The following is a 19,358-nucleotide window of genomic DNA, read 5'->3' as shown; positions in this document are numbered from 1 at the left end:
TTAATAACAATTCTAATTACTAATAGTTCTAATCAGGTGTATTTCTAACGATTAATAACAGTTCTAATTACTAATAGTTCTAATCAGGTGTATTTCTAACGATTAATAACAGTTCTAATTGCTAATAGTTCTAATCAGGTGTATTTCTAATGATTAATAACAGTTCTAATTACTAATAGTTCTAATCAGGTGTATTTCTAATGATTAATAACAGTTCTAATTACTAATAGTTCAACTTACTAGTAGTTATCAGGAATATTTCTAAGTATTAATAGCATTCCTAATTATTAATAGTCCTAATTATTAGTAGTTCTAATCACAAATAGTTACAACCAGGAATATATCTAATTATTAGTAATATTTCCAATTATTAATAGTTCTAATTAATAATAGTTCTGGTCAGGAATATGTCTAATTATCAGTAACAATTTTAATTATTAATAGTTCTAATTAATAGTAGTTCTAATTACAAAGAGTTCTAATCAGGAATATAATTATTAGGAATATTTCTAATTGTTAATATTTTTAATTACAGTTCTAATCAGGAGTAGTTCTAATTATTAATACTATTTCTAATCATGGATATTTCTAATTGGTAGTAATATTGCTAATTTCTAATATTTCTAATTGCTAATATTTCTAATTACTAACATTTCTAATCAAGAATATTTCTAATTATTAGTAATATTTTTAATTACTAATAGTTCTAATCAGGATTATTTCTGATTGTTAGTAATGTTGCTAATTACTAATATTTCTAATTGCTAATATTTCTAATTAATAACATTTCTAATCAGGAATATTTCTAATTATTAGTAATATTTTTAATTGCTAATAGTTCTAATCAGGATTATTTCTGATTGTTGGTAATGTTGCTCATTACTAATATTTTAAATTGCTAATACTTCTAATTGCTAACATTTCTAATCAGGAATATTTCTAATTATTAGTAATATTTTTAATTACTAATAGTTCTAATCAGGATTATTTCTGATTGTTGGTAATAGTGCTAATTACTAATATTTTTAATTGCTAATACTTTTAATTACTAACATTTCCAGTCAGGAATATTTCTAATTATTAATATTTCTAATTGCTAACATTTCTAATGATAATATTTCTTATTGCTAATACTATTTCTGGTTATTTATGTCTCCATTTACTAACATTTCTAACTAGGAATATTTCTAATTACTGCTACTTCTAATTAGTAATATCTCTAATTGCTAATATTTCCAATGACTGGCATTTTGTTTATTAGCTAAGAGCAGGTTTATGTGCGTGCAGTGTTAGGATGCTCCCCTAAAGGGGCCTTATAGATGGGTAAAGGAGTAATAAAGGGGGATAGTAAAGGTGGACTCAGAGGATTGGGTTGGAAAGGACCTTTCAAGGTCATGTAGTGCTGCAGTGAGCAGGGACACGGAATGGTTTGGGTTGGAAAGGACCTCGAAGCTCAGCCAGTTCCAACTCCCTACCATAGGCAGGGACACTTCCCACTTAAACAGGTTGCTCAAGGCCTCATCCAACCTGGCCTCGAACCTCCAGGGAGGTTGTGGAGCACAGAAGCACCCTGGGCAACCTGTGCCAGTGTCTCACCACCCACAACCTGTGCCAGTGTCTCCTCACCCTCACTTCTTCCTAACATCTGCTTTCAGTCTCTCCTCTGCCACTCCAAACCCATTCCTCCTCCTTGTCTTGTCATTCCCAGACCTTCTCAATAGTCCCTCCCCAGCCCTCCTGGATCACCCTGCAGACCCTGCAAGGCCACTCCAAGCTCTCCTGGAAGCCTTCTCCTCTCCAGCCTGCACAGCCCCAACTCTCTCAGCCTGTGCTCACAGCAGAGCTGCTGCAGCCCTCTCAGCATCTTGGTGGCCTCCTCTGGCCTGGCTCCAACACTTCCATGTCCTGCTTGTGCTGGAGGCTCCAGAAGTGCCCCCAGGAGTGCAGGTGGGGTGTGAGGAGAGCAGAGCCAAGGGGCAGAATCCCCTCCCTTGCACACAGTAGATATGCAGCTAGAGTGGGTTGCTCAGAGCCCCACACTGCCTGTCCCAGGATGATTTCAGGGGTGGGAGATTACCACTTCACACCACCCTCATAGCAAAAATCTCTTCCTTCTCTTCAGGCTGAATCTCCCTGTTTTTGTTTCATAGAATCACAGATTCAAGCAGGTTGGCAGAGAGCTCCAAGCTCAGCCAGCCCAACCTAGCACCCAGCCCTGGCCAAGCAACCAGACCATGGCACTAAGTGCCCCAGCCAGGCTTGGCTGCAACACCTCCAGCCACAGAGACTCCACCACCTCCCTGGGCAGCCCATTCCAATGCCAATCACTCTCTCTGCCAACAACTTTCAAACCATCACCCCTTGTCCTGGCACAAGAGTCCCTGCTCCAGCGGCCTCACACCAAGGAAGTTTCTCCTTGTGTTGAGATGGAAGCCAGCAGAGCAGAGCAGCCCTGGCCAGCTCCTGCCTTCAGTTCAGTTCCAGGCAATAAGAGCCAATACAGCAAACAATCTCTGCTCCCTATCAGCAGCATCTGCAGCTGCAGCACATGGTTGTGACGTTGGCATGGCTGCTGTTCAGATGGAACTCCATGACTGATGTTCTTGCCTGAGCAAGGCTGAATTTGAGCCTCAAACAGTCCTTGATGCAGTTTTTGGATATGGATCCTCCCCCCCAATATTCCACTGCATTTTCTGCACTCTGTTGTGGTTTCTGTAAGATTGCAGGTTCAGGTTTCTGGTTCTGACTTTAGCCCTGAGGTGCTGCTTTCAGTAGGCTTTGGAAGGGATAATGAAGGTCACAGACAAATCTCAGCCCTGTGCCTGTCCTCTGATGCTCTCTGCCTTGCCCTAGTGAGGCCACAGCTGGAGTCCTGGATCCAGTTTCCCCAGTTGAAGAGGGACAGGGAAGTGCTGGAGAGAGCTCAGGGGAGGCTGCAAAGCTGCTGAGGGGCCTGGAGCAGCTCTGGGAGCAGCAAAGGCTGAGAGCCCTGGGGCTGAGAGCCTGCACAAGAGCAGCCCCAGAGGGCAGCTGAGCAATGCTCAGCAACAGCTAAAGGCTGGGGGCAAGAGGCTGGGGCCAGGCTGTGCTCAGTGGTGCCCAGGGACAGCACAGGGGGCAATGGGCACAAAGTGGAACCCAGGAGGTGCCACCTGAGCAGGAGGAGAAAGTTGTTTGTTGTGAGGGTGGTGGAAGCCTGGAGCAGGCTGCCCAGAGAGGCTGTGGAGTGTCCTTGTGTGGAGAGCTTCCAGCCCCCCCTGGGCATTGTGCTGCTGGGCAAGCTGCTGTGGGTGCCCTGCTGGAGCAGGAGTTGGGCTGGCTGAGCTGCAGTGTTCCCTTTCCAACCCCCATCCTGCTGGGAGCATGAGTGAGCCAAGGCCATCTCAGGGCAGGGCTGCAGTGATTCTGGAGCTGTGCATTAAGGTAATGGAGATTTAACGATTAAAGTCCTGCAAGTTAAAAGTGTCCATCCTGGAGCAGTGAGATGGCTTTGGCTTGGCTAAGGGGAAATGGTTGCAGAGGAGAGTTTAGCAATGATTTAGGACTTGTGTTCTTCTGTTGCAGGGACCCTGGCAACATCAAAGCTGGATTAGAACATCTGGTAAGTTTTAATTTTCTCTTGAACATTTGCATCATCTTTGATATCTGCATTCCAAATGAACACTTTTGAATGGGCTTTGAATGCCTCGAATGGAGAGAGTCAACCATTTCCCAGAGGGTCAGCTTACTGTTATTGTCTGAAGGCACTTCCAGTTTCATTTATCTTCCCATTTCAAGGGAATTATTGGGTTTTTTTTGGTGTGTTTTTATTTTTTTTTCCCCTCAATTTTTTTAATTACTTTTTTTTTGTTGTTTTTATTTGGATTTGGGTTTTTTTTTTTTGATGTGGAGATGAAATGAACTGGACTACAATCCTTGGATTGATGATTGCCTTAATTACAAACAACAACAACAAAATAGCATCTGATGGGAGTGGGGGGGGATTTTTGGCATCTCCTGATCTGAAAACAGCAAAGTTGTGATTAAAAAAATAAAAAACCCAAACCAAAGAGAAAAAAACCAACCCAAAGCAGCAGAGGAAAAGACCCAGAGACAATCAAATATTGCATGCATAAATCTGGTGTGGGTTAGTGGCTGGAAGGCTTTGATAGAGGTGTGCAGCTTTGTCTGTTGCTCCAGTTGGTTGGTTGTTGGGTTTTTTTCCCCCTCCTCCTTGTCTTGCCTTGATGAATAATGGATTGGCTGAAATTCCACTTGGTGCTGTGCTGGAAAACAAGGATTGAGGTGCAAAATATTTGGGAGTGGGTGTTGAGTAAAGCTGTTTCAGCAGTGAAGGGTGGTGAGGCAGAGCTGCTGTGAATGTATGTGGGGGGAGATGACTGGAGATGACTGTTGGTACTTGGAGTTGTATCCTGTGCCACAGGGAGTGTGTGGCAAGGTCATGAACTCGTGAGAGCATGGAATGGCTCAGGTTGGAAGGGACCTCGCAGACCATCTCCTCCAACCCCCTGTGATGGGCGGGGACACCTCTCAACTAGACTCAGCTGCTCAAAACCTCATCCAGCCTGGCCTTGAACACCTCCAGGGAGGTTGTGGAGCACAGAAGCACCCAATGTGATCAAAGATCAAAGCTTCTGTGCTCCACAACCTCCCTGGGCAACCTGTACCAGTGTCTCACCACCCTCAGCCTGTGCCAATGTCTCACCACCCTCACTGTAAAGAAGTTCTTCCTCAACTCCACTCTCAGTCTCCCCAGCTCAAAGCCTTTGTCCCTCATCCTGGCACTGCCAGCCTTTGTCCAAAGTCCCTTCCCAGCTCTCCTGCAGCCCCTTTCAGCTACTGAAAGACTGCTCTGAGGTCTCCCCAGAGCTTTCTCTTCTCCAGGCTGAACTGCAGGCTTTGAGTCAGGTTCATAATAGGTAATGATGCAGCAGCAGACCAATGGCTTATAAGTGTCCACGAGGCCTTGCATTGCTCAGCTGTATTTGCCTACAGGGATGGAGTGTGGGCTCCTCTGCCATGGGTTCTGCTGAGACCAGAAGCATTCGTGGAGCACCTTTGGTACTGGAGATGTATGGAATTTATGTAGACACAGGGACACAGCTGTTGGAGAGAGGCCAGAGGAGGCCACAAAGGTGCTGCCAGCGCTGCAGCAGCTCTGCTGTGAGCACAGGCTGAGGGAGCTGGGGGAGTGCAGCCTGCAGAGGAGAAGGCTCCAGAGGCACCTCAGAGCTGCTGCCAGGGCCTGAAGGGAGCCTGCAGGAAGGCTGCAGAGGGACTTGTGCTGAGGGGGTCTGAGCCAGGCCAAGGGCAATGGTTTGGAGCTGAGGCAGAGCAGGGGAGAGTGGAGCTGAGGAAGAAGTTGTTGAGTGTGAGGGTGGTGAGAGCCTGGCACAGGCTGCCCAGGGAGGCTGTGGCTGCCTCCTGCCTGGGGGTGTCCAAGGCCAGGCTGGGTGAGGCCTTGAGCAGCTGGGTGTAGCTGAGAGGCGTCCCTGGGCATGGTGGGGAGGCTGGAGGGGATGAGCCCTGAGCTCCCTTCCAACCTGAACCACTCCATGATTTGTTCTCAGGTCTTGGTGCTCCGAGGTCCAGCTGTGAATCACAAACTGCTCCTCTGCTAGCAGTGCCCTGCTGCAGCCAGCAGATGTGAGCGCAGGAGCATCCAGAGGGATTTCAAGGAGTTGGTGTTCCCTCGGGCATGAGGTTTGTGTAAGCTCTGTCAAAGAACAAACTTTCTCTTTGTCACTTCCCATTAGCTTTGGCCTCTCAAACCAGAGCAGCTCCACCTAACACAGCAGCAGCCACTTCAGTGTCTTTGTGTCTTGATTAACACTAAACTTTGATCATTCTCATTTAATTAGATGACTCTGTGGCAGAGCCCTGGTTTGGTGAAGCTCTGTCACTGGCAGTGACCTTTTTGGTGTGATCCTTGTTCTTTATTTTTTGGGGAGGCAATTTCTGGTCCTGATTTATTCTGTGGCTTCTTTTTGATGACTGTTCTAGGTTTGGGTTGAGGGGAACTCAAAGATCATCTAGTTCCAACCTTCCTGCCATGGGCAGGGACACCTCCTGCTAGGTCAGCTTGCTCAAGGCCTCATCCAACTTGGCCTTGCACACTTTCAGGCTTGGAGCCTCCACAGCTTCTCTGGGTAGTCTCTTCCAGTGCCTCAGCACCCTCCTGGGGAAGAATTCCCTCCTCGTGTCCAATCCAAATCCAGCTTTTTCCAATCTGAAGCCACCAGCCCTCGACCTGTCACTCCAAGCCATTGCAACTCCTCTTTGAAGAAGCTGGATTGATTTTGATGCCAATGAGGGCCAAAGGGTGAGAACTCTACTGCAGTTCCCCTGGTCACAGCCACAGCTTCAGAAATGGTTTGGATTGGACGGAACCCTGAAGGTCACCCAGTCGTAGCCACCTGCACTCAGCAGGGACAGCAGCAACTAGAGCAGGTTGCTAAGAGCCTCAAACAACCTGACCAGGAATGGTTTCAGGGATGCAACCTCCACCACCTCCCCTGGCTACCTGTACCATTGTTCCACCACCCTCATAGTAAAGAGCTTCTTCCTAATGTCCAACCTGAATCCGCCCTTCTCTTAGTTTCATAGAATCACAGAATCAGGGAGGTTGGCAGAGAGCTCCAAGCTCACCCAGCCCAACCTAGCACCCAGCCCTGCCCAACCAGCCAGCACATGGCACTAAGTGCCCCAGCCAGGCTTGGCTGCAACACCTCCAGCCAGAGAGACTCCACCACCTCCCTGGGCAGCCCATTCCAATGCCAATCACTCTCTCTGCCAACAACTTCCTCCTAACATCCAGCCTGAATCTGCCCTGGCACAGCTTGAGGCTGTTGCTGGTTGCCTGGCAGCAGCGCCCAACCCCACCTGGCTACAGCCTCCCTGCAGGCAGCTGCAGGCAGCAATCAGCTCTGCCCTGAGCCTCCTCTGCTGCAGGCTGCACCCCCCCAGCTCCCTCAGCCTCTCCTCACAGGGCTGTGCTCCAAGCCCCTCCCCAGCCTTGCTGCCCTGCTCTGGGCACCTTCCAGCACCTCAACATCTCTCTGTAATGGAGGAGCCCAGAGCTGGACACAGCACTCCAGGGGTGGCCTGAGCAGTGCTGAGCACAGGGGCACAAGAACCTCCCTTGTCCTGCTGCCCACACTGCTCCTGAGCCAGCCCAGCATGCCATTGGCTCTGCTGCCCACCTGGGCACTGCTGCCTCCTCTGCAGCTCCTCTCTGCCAGCACCCCCAGGGCCCTCTCTGCCTGGCTGCTCTCAGCCGCTCTGTCCCCAGCCTGCAGTGCTGCATTGCTCTTTGTCCAGTTGCTCCATGCCCTTGTGAACAGATGGGAACATGAATGTTGTGGTGCTGCTGCTGGGTTATGCAGATGAGGGTGGGAACAACTCCTCTATGGGCACAGGCTGAGAGATCCTGGAGCAGACTCTAGGGACACCTTAGAGCAGCTTGCCTGTAGCTGAGGGGGCCCTACAGGAAAGCAGAGAAGGGACTTTTGACATGCGCTTGTAGCGACAGGATAGGAAGGAATGGACTGCAGCTTGAGGAGGGCAGATTGAGACTGGAGATGAGGAAGAACTTCTAGAGAGTGAGGGTGAGGGGACACTGGCACAAGTTGCCCAGGGAGGCTGTGGATGCTCCCTCCCTGGAGGTGTTGAAGGCCAGGCTGGATGAGGCTGGAAGAACCTGGGCTGGTGGTAGGTGTCCCTGGGCATGGCAGGGGGTTGGAACTGGGTAATCTTACTGATCTCTTTCAACCCAACTCATGCTGTGAACCTATGAAACTTCTCCAGGACAGAATTTTGCAACCTTCCTGCTTTAAATTCTTCTGCAAGGTGTGGCCACCTTTGCCATGGACTGTAAATGCCTTCACAGCTTCAGCAGATCATAGAATGGTTTAGGTTGGAAGGGACCTCAAAGCTCAGCCAGTTTCAACCCCATCTGCCATAGGCAGGGACACCTCCCACTAGAACAGGTTGCTTGAGGCCTCATCCAACCTGGTCCTGAACACCCCTTGCAGATCCTAGAAGGCCACTCCAAGCTCTCCTGGAAGCCTTCTCCTCTCCAGGCTGCACAGCCCCAACTCTCTCAGCCTGTGCTCACAGCAGAGCTGCTGCAGCCCTCTCAGCATCTTGGTTGCCTCCTCTGGCCTGGCTCCAACACTTCCATGTCCTGCTTGTGCTGGGGGCTCCAGAATTGCCCCCAGGAGTGCAGGTGGGGTGTGAGGAGAGCAGAGCCAAGGGGCAGAATCCCCTCCCTTGCCCTGCTGCCCACACTGCTCTTGCTGCAGCCCAGCAGAGGGTTGTGTCTGGGCTGCACTCACACTGCAGGCTCCTGTGGAGCTTTGCATCACCCCAGACCCCCAGGGCCTGTTCCTCAGGGCTGCTCTCAGCCGTTCCCCACCCAGCCTGGAGTTGTGCTTGGGATTGTGCCCACCCAGGTGCAGGACTTTACTGTTGGCCTCGTTGGCAGGGTTGGCTCTCTGCCTCTACCCTCGCACCGAGTCACCACTGCTGAAAGACGCGAAATAAGCTTTCTTTTTCCTTGATGCCTTCACCAAAAAAACCCCAAACCACCCCAAAACACCAAACCCTAGCCCACCCTCACCCTGAGCCCCCTGCACTCGGGAGGTGCCGTTTGGCAGCGGTGCCAGCGTTGGGTCGGCTGATGAAAAGCCAACAGGCTTTGCACAGCGCCCCTGTTAGATGAAAGCGGCGCGAAAAGCAGAGGTTAATCTGCAAACAGATTTCCATGCTTATTACTCTAATGATTCCATCACATTTGATGTAGCAGGCTGCGAGGCGTCTCTCGGCAGCAACAGTGTGCTGGGGTTTGATCTCTCGGCTCATTAAATGATGTAGTAATTTGAGTGACCTCTGACCGCCCGCATAGCTGCTCGTAATTGCATGGCGTTGCGCCGGAGAGGAGCCCCAAAGTCTGCCGCCGCTCCTTCTCTCCCTCTCTCTCTGTGTATGTGTGGGTCCCACCTCCAAAAAAAAAAAAAAGAGAGAAAAGGCCAACCCTAACAAAAGAAATATTGCATTAATTTTCAAATGATGATATTACATTTAGTGCCCAGGCCCCATACATCAAGCTGTGGGAAGCGCTCCCTTACTATGCGCGCTTAATCTTAATGGTATCTGTGGATGTCAAGGGCACGGAGGAAATTAAATCGGAAAGTGCAGATAGACCTAAGAAGACATTATCTCTTGATGATTGCAGTTTTGATAGGTATTTCAGTGAATTTCATTTTCACAGAATGGTAGGAGATGAGTTAGCCACCAGATTTTCTCATTTTTCTTCGCGGTGATTTATGTGAGTTGAGTATAAAACTTTTTTATGGGAGCGCAGCTCCCCCCCTCCCTGCCCGCGCAGGAGAGGGAAATTAATGCACTGGGCCTTCCATCTCCAGCTCGGCAGAGCTCTCTCTGTGCCTGCCCCCCCCCGCCTAATGTGGCCCCCATCATTATTCAGGGGTTGTTTACATTCAAAATATGTAATGAAATCTGTTCAGAATAATGAGGGAAATAAAAGTTTAGGGAATTGTAAAGGTCATGAAGTTTGAGAAATGATGCTGGGCTCCCAAAATAACATTTAGGCAATATAAATTACATTATTATGCACCAACTCTGCCTCATAGAGACACGAAGATAAAGTGCTTTCGACTAGTAAAATGCTGTTAGCTCTCTCTGAAGTATGAGAATGTGTAAAAATGTTTCTGATTTCATAGTCTGGGTTTGTGCATATTGTAGAGGGGAGGGGGGGAATGGAGCGAGGAGGAAGTTTACGGAGCGCAGTGGCTGCTGCCCCAGCCCCGGCTTCAGGTGTGCTGCCTAGGGGAGGGTTGGCTTCAGGAGACAGTCTCCTTAGCAGAAATGTGATTAGTTATTGGTCTAATTACTGAAGCTTTCAGAAAATTAATCATTTTAAAGGTATTTTTGTCTCCTCTTCCTATGATTTTCAATGAAGATCATTGATAGAAAGGAAGTTCACAGTATCACAGTATCACCAAGGTTGGAAGAGACCTCATAGATCATCAAGTCCAACCCTTTATCACAGAGCTCAAGGCTAGACCATGGCACCAAGTGCCACGTCCAATCCTGCCTTGAACAGCTCCAGGGACGGCGACTCCACCACCTCCCCGGGCAGCCCATTCCAGTGTCCAATGACTCTCTCAGGGAAGAACTTTCTCCTCACCTCCAGCCTAAATTTCCCCTGGCACAGCCTGAGGCTGTGTCCTCTCGTTCTGGCGCTGGCCACCTGAGAGAAGAGAGCAACCTCCTCCTGGCCACAACCTCCCCTCAGGTAGCTGTAAACAGCAATAAGGTCTCCCCTGAGCCTCCTCTTCTCCAGGCTAACCAATCCCAGCTCCCTCAGCCTCTCCTCGTAGGGCTGTGCTCAAGGCCTCTCGCAGTGCGGTGGCTGCTGCCCCAGCCCTGGCTTCAGGAGCGCAGCCTAGGGGAGGGTTGTCTTTAGGAAACAAACAGTTTAGCAGAAATGTGATTAGTTCTTAGCCTAATTTTTGAAGCTTTCAGAAGATTAATCATTTTGTCTTCTCCTCATGTTTTTTTTATGGAGATCTTTGATGTGAAGGTCATTGATAGGAACTTTATGGAGTGTTGTGGCTGCTTCCTCAGCTTTGGGTGTGAATGTGTTGCTAGGAGGATTGCTTTCAGGAAACAAGCTCTAGCAGCAATGTGATTAGTTCTTAGTCTAATTGTTGAAGCTTTCAGAAGGTTCATAATTTTTAAGGTTTCTTTTTTCTCCTTCTCCTGTGATTTTCAATGAAGATCATTGACAGAAAGGAACTTTATGGAGTGCAGTGGCTGCTGTCCCAGCTTTGGGTTTAAATGCACTGCCTAAGAGGATTGCCTTCAGGAAACAAACACTTTAGCAGAAATGTGATTAGTTATTAGTCTAATTATTGAAGCTTTCAGCAAATTCATCTTTTGAAAGGTCCTTTTTTTTTCCTCCTCCTTGTGGTTTTCTCTGGAGGTGTTTGAGGCACTTAGTGCCATGGTCTGGCTGGGTGCTAGGTTGGACAGGGCTGGGTGCTAGGTTGGACTGGATAAGCTTGGAGATCTCTTCCAACCTGGTTGATTCTGTGATTCTGTGATTCTGTGATATGACTAAAGGAAGATTATGGAGTGCAGTGGCTGCTTCGCCAGCCCCAAGTTTAAGTGCATTGCCCAGGAGGATTGCCCAGGAGGACACAAACAGTGCAGCAGAACCGTGCTGGGGCTCCTGGCACCTCGCTTTTACACCTCTGAGCAATTCTCTCTTCCTCACTGAATCTAAGGTGGTTGTTGTTACTCCAAAGAAGCATCCAAAAGCATGAAATAGCAAAGTCATTTGAAAGGTTAAAGGCTCTGGAAGGCAAATCCTCAGCATCCCCCCAAAAAAAACGAGCAAGGGGAGGGGAGTTTGATCCTTGGATCTTAGAGGGTGAAGAGCAAATGCAGCATTTCCTGGTGCCCAGTAGTGACTGGGGCTGGGCGAAGCCCTCTGTAACCAGGCTTCATTGCTGCTTGAAGCTTTACTGCTGTTTAAGCCGAGTGTTGATTCAGAGGGAACTTAAAGCACACAATCCTTTGGCTTCCCTTTGTCAGGGCTGGTTTTCCACCCAGAAATTCCAAAGGGACCACAGTTCCCTTTCTCTGGGAGATGCTGCTTCCCCAGAGAGCCTCACAGCAGACAAATCCTCCTGAAGGGTGAAGCAAATCACTGAGTCAAGCCTCAGCTCTGGTTTTAGTTCAGCTGCGTTACCCCTTGTGCTGGGCTTCTCTCTCTGCAGTCAGCCCAACTTCAGCTCCTCTAAGAGCACTTTAATCTTAAGAGCAGCTTAGTAATAATAATAACAACAACATTAAGAGCAATTTAATAATAATATTAATGTTAAGAACAGCTTAATAATAATAACAATAATAATAGCAGTTTGATTGTATTAAAGCAGTTTAATAGTAACATTCAGAGCTCTTTAATATGAATACTAATATTAAGAGCAGCTTAATAATAAAAGCAGCTTAATGTTAGCATTAAGAGCAGTTTAATAATAATATTAAGAGCAGTTAAATAATAGTAATAAAAGCAGTTTAATGATAGCATTAAGAGTACTTTAATAATAATAACACTATTAAGAGCAGTTTAATATTAATACTAAGAGCAGTTTAATAGTAGTAGAAGCAATTTAATGGTATTATTAAGAGCACTTTAATAATAATATTGAGAGCAGCTTAATAATAAAAGCAGTGTAATCATAGCACTAAGAGAAGTTTGATAATAATAAGAGCAGCTTTACGATGATATTAAGAGCAGTTAATAATATTAAAAGCAGCTTGATAAGAGCAGCTTTATGATGATATTAAGAGCAGTTAATAATATTAAGATCAACTTAATGAGAGCAGTGTAATGATGGTATTAAGAGCAGTTAATAGTATTAAGAGCAGCTTGATAAGACCAGTTTGATGATGATATTAAGAGCAGTTAATAATAATATTAAGAGCAGCTTAATGATGATACTAAGAGCAGTTAATAATTCTAAGAGCAGCTTGATAAGAGCAGTTTTAGTGATGTTATTAAAAGCAGTTAATAATAATATTAAGAGCAGCTTAATAAGAGTGGTTTAATGATGGTATTAAGAGCAGGTAACAATTTTAAGAGCAGCTTGATGAGAGCAGTCTAATGATAATATTAAGAGCAGTTAATAAGAGCAGCTTAGTATTAACAAGAGAAGCTTAATGATGATATTAAGAGCAGTTAGTAATAATATTAAGAGCAGCTTAACAAGAGCAGTTGAGTGCCAACATTAAGAGCAATTAGAAAAGAGTAATATCCATATTAAGAGCAGTTGACTAATAATCTGGTGGCTCCACAAGCTTGCTTGCAGGCCCTGGATTTATCTGCAGCTGTGGTGAGGGCTGCAGACTATTTTCTTGCAGCATGATGTACTGGAAGTATGAAAGAGTGATAAAAGAGAAACAGAAATCCATGTTTAGAAGCTAAATATTGACAGGCTTATAATTCTTGAGAGCCTTGGAGCTCCTCACTGCCTCCACTGCCTTTCGTTCGAGATCAGCTCTTACCCCACAGTACTCCTAAGGATTCTCTTTCCCCCTTCAAATACAACACCAAAGCTTCACAACCCAAATAACTTTCTCTGGGCATGCTAAGAGGAGCATTAATTTGCCAAGTCATAAATCAGCAGAAGGAGCTGGTTCAGAAAAGCCTCTCCTCTGTTTCTCAAGGCATCGATTTCTGTCGGGGGCTGATTGTTATTGGGCTGCCACGAAGATGTAAACTACCAGAGGTGATATTTTGTGCTGCTGGGGAAGAAATGGGTGGTGATTTATTTGTTTTTTTAGCCTTTAGTATCTCTCCAGATCCAAGCTTCTCTGTATTTTCTCTCTGATTAAAGAAGTCAAGCAGGGTTTATGTCTGTGTTTAACATTTACAGTAAATTTTCCCTCTAAAAGGGCCTGGATTTGCTGATATTTTCTTTCCCCCCAATTCTATTCACAACTCTATTTCTGGTGGCTAGTTAATCCATTTCCTGGCTCCACTTGCAGTCTGAAAGCCATTTCCCTTGCTTTTTCTCAGTGATTCTCCCTGAAAATGACTTCACATTACCTTTTACTGCTTTCAAAGGAGCATTTCCCCAGCAATATGCAATATGATTTGAATTCTGAAGGCAGATCGCTGACAGAGCTGCAGAGTGGCTGTCAGGAGGATGGAGCCAGGCTGTGCTCAGTGGTACCCAGGGATAGGATGAGGGGCAATGGACATGGGCTCACAGACCATATCCCAGACACATCCAGGTTGGCAAAGCCCCTCAGGATCACCAAGTCCAACCTACAACCCTACTCTACAAGATTCACCTTTAAACCATCTCCTCGAGCACCACATCCAAATGACCCCTAAACACATCCAGGGTTTGTGACTCCACCACATCCCTGGGCAGCTCACTGGGAAATCACTCTCTCTGGATGTTAGGAGGAAGTTGTTGGCAGAGGGAGTGACACCTCCTCTGGCACAGATTGAGGCTGTGTCCCCTTGTTCAGTCCCTGGTTGCCTGGCAGAAGAGCCCAACCCCACCTGGCTACAACCTTCCTTCGAGTAGTTGCAGACAGCAATGAGCTCTGCCCTGCGCCTCCTCTTCTGCAGGCTGCACACTGCCACCTCTCCCATCCTCTCCTCATAGGTCTTGTACACCTGTGCTCAGTGCTGCTCCTCTGAGATCCTGAAAGAGTTTTCTAGACCTTTCTGTCCAGGTACAGCCATTTTTGTGCTGGCTGTGCCTGGGAGGTTCCTCTTGCCTGAGCAGATCCCGCTGGCTGTTCTCTGGCTGGTGGTGTGTTGCTAGTTAAGCTCTACTTTCCACTTCATCATTATTTTCTTTCCCTGACTTTTACTCACATTAAAGGAAGGGAAAAAAAGACTTTTCTGTTTCCTTCTCTATTTATTTTGGGGGGGATAATGACTGCCCTTTCCTAGTTAGCATGTTGCTGATGCTGCCTTCTCTTCTTTGTCTGGCCGTGCATGGCCGTGTTTGATGGGCAGCTGTTGCTATTATTCCATGTTTTACATGAGGGTTTTTTTCCCCCCCTCCTTCACTTCTCATTCACACAGATCATGCTTTGATAATTCTATAGGTCTGGCAGCACTGCAGATCAACAGTTTTGTGATGCTCCATCCGAGCCCGGAACACGGAGCTCATTTGCATCGCTGCGTGTTGATGGGAGGTCCATAAACAGCATCCACTTCTTGGGAAACAGGGAACAAAACTGCTGCCTTTCTTCTTTTTTTTTTGAGCTTAAAAATGTTTGCTGGTCCTCTTCAGGCTATTTATCTAAGGCAAGCAAACACCAGGGAGTTTGCTGTTTAAAACTGTTTCTGTTTATTATTATCTCTAATTGTCTGTGTGCTGCTTGGAGACTGCGAGCAGCCTGCTAATCCCTTGGATAGTTCCTTTTCCCCTCACCTCCTTTCTTCTTCCCCCAGTTTCACTCTCTGTGGTAGCAGCAGTGGAAAACTGCTCTGTCAGGATGAGAATTTGTGTGGTTTGGCTTAGGTGGGTCTTTTTCTTCTTGTAGCTGCTGAACGTTTTCCTGCAGCTAGAGAGGAGTTAAAAACAAATTCTCATTTCTGTGTTGCAGGCGATAGAGAAATAGTCTGGGGCAGGAAGCAGATGAGGGCAAATCTTTGCTTTTCAAGATAACAGAATCAGTAGCAGCACTCACTGGCTGCTTTTTTTTTTTTTTTCCTTCCATTGCCACAGTTTGTCCACATTGGATTTTGGGGCATTTTTATCAGGTCATGCCACTGGTCCTAGCACAGCCTCTCTGTGAGTGTGTCCCTGATTGATGGTGCTGGAGAAGAGGCACCGACTCGGGCAGAAACAGCGTTTTAGCATCCAATCATTTAAACTGATTTATGTCTGCAAATGGAGAAGTTTTAATTCAAGTAGTGCCAGATCTGCTTATTATGTTGCTGTGTTATTAATTCAGGTGATGATTTTCGTCTCTGGGATTTATTAGGGTTGGTTTGGGGTTTTTTTTTAGTGTTTCAAGTGAAAAAAAATCTTCCTCTGTCAGTGCTGAATTTGCCACTTAAATCCACTCTGCTCTGGCTTGGGTGCAAAAGGCATCAGCTGCAAGTTCTCAATCTCTTCTGCTTTTAGTGTTTCTGAAATATTCTCTAATGGAAGTTCTTTATTTCTATTTTCCTTCCTAATTTTTTTTTTTTTGAGGGTGAGAGAAGGTTAAACTCCTGATGAGGAGCAAAGGACCAGAACCATTGCTGTGCTAAATCACAGAATCAATGTCATAAGCAAACATAACCTTTAATCTTCCCCAGAATTTGAGCAAGCACCACTGGAAGCATGATTTGAGTTGAGGCTCTGGGTTGCTCTTTCTCTCTTGAGGTGGATGGCCTGGAGTTGGGATACAGAATATCACAGGTGCAGGCTCTTGATTTACCCAAGATCACAGAATCACAGAATTAAGCAGGTTGGGAAAGACCTCTGAGATCATTGAGTCCAACCTAGCACCTAACCCTTCTAATTAACTAAGCCATGGCACTAAGTGCCTCATGCAGCCTCCTCTTAAACACCTCCAGGGATAGGTCTCCACCACCTCCCTGGGCAGCCCATTCCAATGCCAATCACTCTCTCTGACAACAACTTCCTCCTCACATCCAGCCTGAATCTGCCCTGGCACAGCTTGAGGCTGTGTCCCCTTCTTCTGTCCCTGGGGGCCTGGGAGCAGAGCCCAACCCCACCTGGCTACAGCCTCCCTGCAGGCAGCTGCAGGCAGCAATGAGTTCTGCCCTGATCCTCCTCTGCTGCAGGCTGCACACCCCCAGCTCCCTCAGCCTCTCCTCACAGGGCTGTGCTCCAGGCCCCTCCCCAGCCTTGCTGCCCTGCTCTGGGCACCTTCCAGCACCTCAACATCTCTCTGCAATGGAGGAGCCCAGAGCTGGACACAGCACTCCAGGGGTGGCCTGAGCAGTGCTGAGCACAGGGGCAGAAGAACCTCCCTTGTCCTGCTGCCCACACTGCTCCTGAGCCAGCCCAGGATGCCATTGGCTCTGCTGCCCACCTGGGCACACTGCTGCCTCCTCTGCAGCTCCTCTCTCCCAGCACCCCCAGGGCCCTCTCTGCCTGGCTGCTCTCAGCCACTCTGTCCCCAGCCTGCAGTGCTGCTTGGGGTTGTTGTGGCCAAAGTGCAGAACCCTGCACTTGGACTTGTTCAGACTCCTGGCACTGGACTGTGCCCATCTGTGCAACCTGTTCAGGTCCCTCTGCAGAGCCCTTCTGCCCTCTAACAGATACACACTTGCTCCTAGCTTGGGGTGATGAATTTTATCAGCATTGTGGAATTTTTGGTTGATTTTTGGCATTTCTTCTTTGACCTTTCCCATTCTTGCTCTATTCAGGAGAGTCCTTTCAAAGGAGACCTTGAGAGGGGAAGGTCTTCTTTTAGCTGCCCACAAGGATGCTGAACTGGTGGGGTTTTGGGTTTTTTACTGGTTTGGAGGAGGCTTTCTGAGCCCAAACTTCTCAGGTGCTCCTAGAAATAATCAACTTCTGAAGCCCACGACAAATGTGGCTTGTGTATGAATTTAACTGTGAAAATGTCTTGAGTGGCTTCAGAATGAGAGGGATGGGAAGCACATTGGACACAGTGAAACGTCACTGGGGATGATTAGCATAATGGGGACACAGCCAACAGTACGTTCCTCGACCCAACAGATGGGAGAGAGTACCTTAAGGAGAGGGAAAAAATCAGGCAGATAATAGAAGAAGTGTGGAGAACTCCCCACATTAATCAAACCAAAGGCAGCTTTGGAGCTGGTGTAGCTCTGTGCTCCTGGGAAGTGGGCACCTGGCAGCACGTGCTGCTGGAGGGCTGAGGAAGGAGCTAGAGCTGGACTTCAGCTTGGCTCTGGGTGCTCCACTTGGCACAGTGCTACCTACTTGATACAGGCTGGGGGGTGGTGAGAGTGAGAGCAGCCCTGCAGAGGAGGACCTGAAGGGTGCTGGAGGGTGAGAAGCTGGGCAGGAGCCAGCAGTGGGCACTGCCAGCACAGAAGGCCAAAGACAGCCTGGGCTGCATCCAAAGCAGTGTGGGCAGAGATGGAGAGAGGGGATCCTGCCCCTCTGCTCTGGGCAGACCTCAGCTGCAGGGCTGGGGCCAGCTGTGGGGTTCCCAACACAACAGGACCTGGAGCTGGTGGAGAGGGTCCAGAGGAGGCCACAAAGGAGATCAGAGGCTGCAGAACCTCTGCTGTGGGGCCAGGCTGGAAGAATTGTGACTTCAGCCTGGAGACCTCAGATCTGCATTTCACTGTCTGCAGGGGAGCTGCAGGCAGGGTGGGGAGGGGCTGCTCAGCAGGGGCTGTGGTAGCAGTCTGAGGGCAGGGGTTTGGCACTGGGGCAGGGCAGAGTTAGGTTGCAGGAAGCTCTGCACAGTGAGGGTGGGGAGAGACTGGCACAGGCTGCCCAGGGCTGTGCTTGAGGCCCCATCCCTGCAGACACACAGGGTCAGGCTGGATGTGTCCCTGGGCAGCCTGCTCTGGCTGGAGCTGTCCCTGTGCCCGCAGGGGGTTGGGCAGGATGCCCTTGGAGGGTCCCTTCCAGCCCAGTGCAGTCTGTGATCCAGGCTGGTGTTTTCTGACAGTTCTGTGATGGTTTCTAGCTCAGGGGTGACAGAGCTCATTCCAGTGCACAGTGCTGTCTCTCTGGAGCTGAGAGCTTCCCCTGGGGATGGCAGTGCCACCACAGCAAGGTGTGCCCGTGCTTGGTGACTGAGCACTCATGAAGTTTTCCAAATGCTCTCTTTTCAGACTCCTGCTGAACAGGCCAAGGCTCGGCTGCAGCTGGTGCTGGAGGCAGCTGGTGAGTGTTTGCTTTAGTCACAAAATGATGCTCTTCAAAAATGTCCTGAGCTTGGCATGGCAAGCAGTGATTTTACCCTGCTCTGTTTGCTGAAGTCCCTTTCTCCACAGCTCACTTCACTTTGGGGTTCAGATGGAGATGTAGATTAAACACTAGGCAGAGCATCTCTACTCTTTACTGTGAGGGTGGTGAGGCGCTGGAGCAGGTTGCCCACAGAAGCTGTGGATGCCTCATCCCTGGAAGTGTTTAGGCCTACAGTGGATGAGGCTTTGGGCAACCTGATCTAGGAGGAGATGTCTCTGCTCACAGCAGGAGGTTAGAAGTAGATGAGCTTTAATGTCCCTTCCAACCCAAGCTGTTCTGTGGTCATCACTAGCACTGAGGAAATCTCTTTCAGGAGGTAAAAATGGTTTTGGCCTCATGCTGATACTGGCACTTAATTCTGTGCTCTCAGCAAAATTCCTTTTCCTTCCCTTTTCCCTTTTCCCTTTTCCCTTTTTCCTTTTTCCTTTTCCCTTTTTCCTTTTCCCTTTTCCCTTTTCCCTTCCCTTTTCCCTTCCCTTTTCCCTTCCCTTTTCCCTTCCCTTTTCCCTTCCCTTTTCCCTTCCCTTTTCCCTTCCCTTTTCCCTTCCCTTTTCCCTTCCCTTTTCCCTTCCCTTTTCCCTTCCCTTTTCCCTTCCCTTTTCCCTTCCCTTTTCCCTTTCTTCTTTCCTTTTCCTTTCCTTTTTCTTTCTCCTTTCCTTTTCTTTTCCCTTTTCCCTTTTCTTTTCCTTTTTCTTTCCTTTTCCCTTTCCTTCACTTATCCATGGGCTCCTTCAGGTTCAAGCAGGATTCCTCTCCTCGCGGGGCCGAGGATTGCTTCTGCAAAACTCCTGACCTTTTGCAGCTTCCAACCCGTTCATTGTTCTCCAGAAACTGTTTAGTGAGTCTTTGAAACGTACAATTAGAAAG

General features: G+C 47.9%; 1 protein-coding gene across 1 annotated transcript in view; it reads left to right on the top strand.

Annotated features, from left to right (window-relative positions):
- RSRC1 (arginine and serine rich coiled-coil 1) overlaps positions 1–19,358 on the top strand; it is a 145,225-nt gene that overhangs the window by 71,854 nt on the left and 54,013 nt on the right. The window contains exons 6-7 of the mRNA XM_064165769.1: positions 3,565–3,601; positions 18,356–18,407. Of these exons, the coding sequence (XP_064021839.1) occupies positions 3,565–3,601; positions 18,356–18,407 (89 nt within the window). The remainder of the gene's footprint in view (positions 1–3,564; positions 3,602–18,355; positions 18,408–19,358) is intronic.

This window comes from Pogoniulus pusillus, chromosome 26, assembly GCF_015220805.1.
Source record: "Pogoniulus pusillus isolate bPogPus1 chromosome 26, bPogPus1.pri, whole genome shotgun sequence".
Classification (NCBI taxonomy): Eukaryota; Metazoa; Chordata; class Aves; order Piciformes; family Lybiidae; genus Pogoniulus; species Pogoniulus pusillus.
This window is presented reverse-complemented; position numbering and strand designations above follow the sequence as displayed.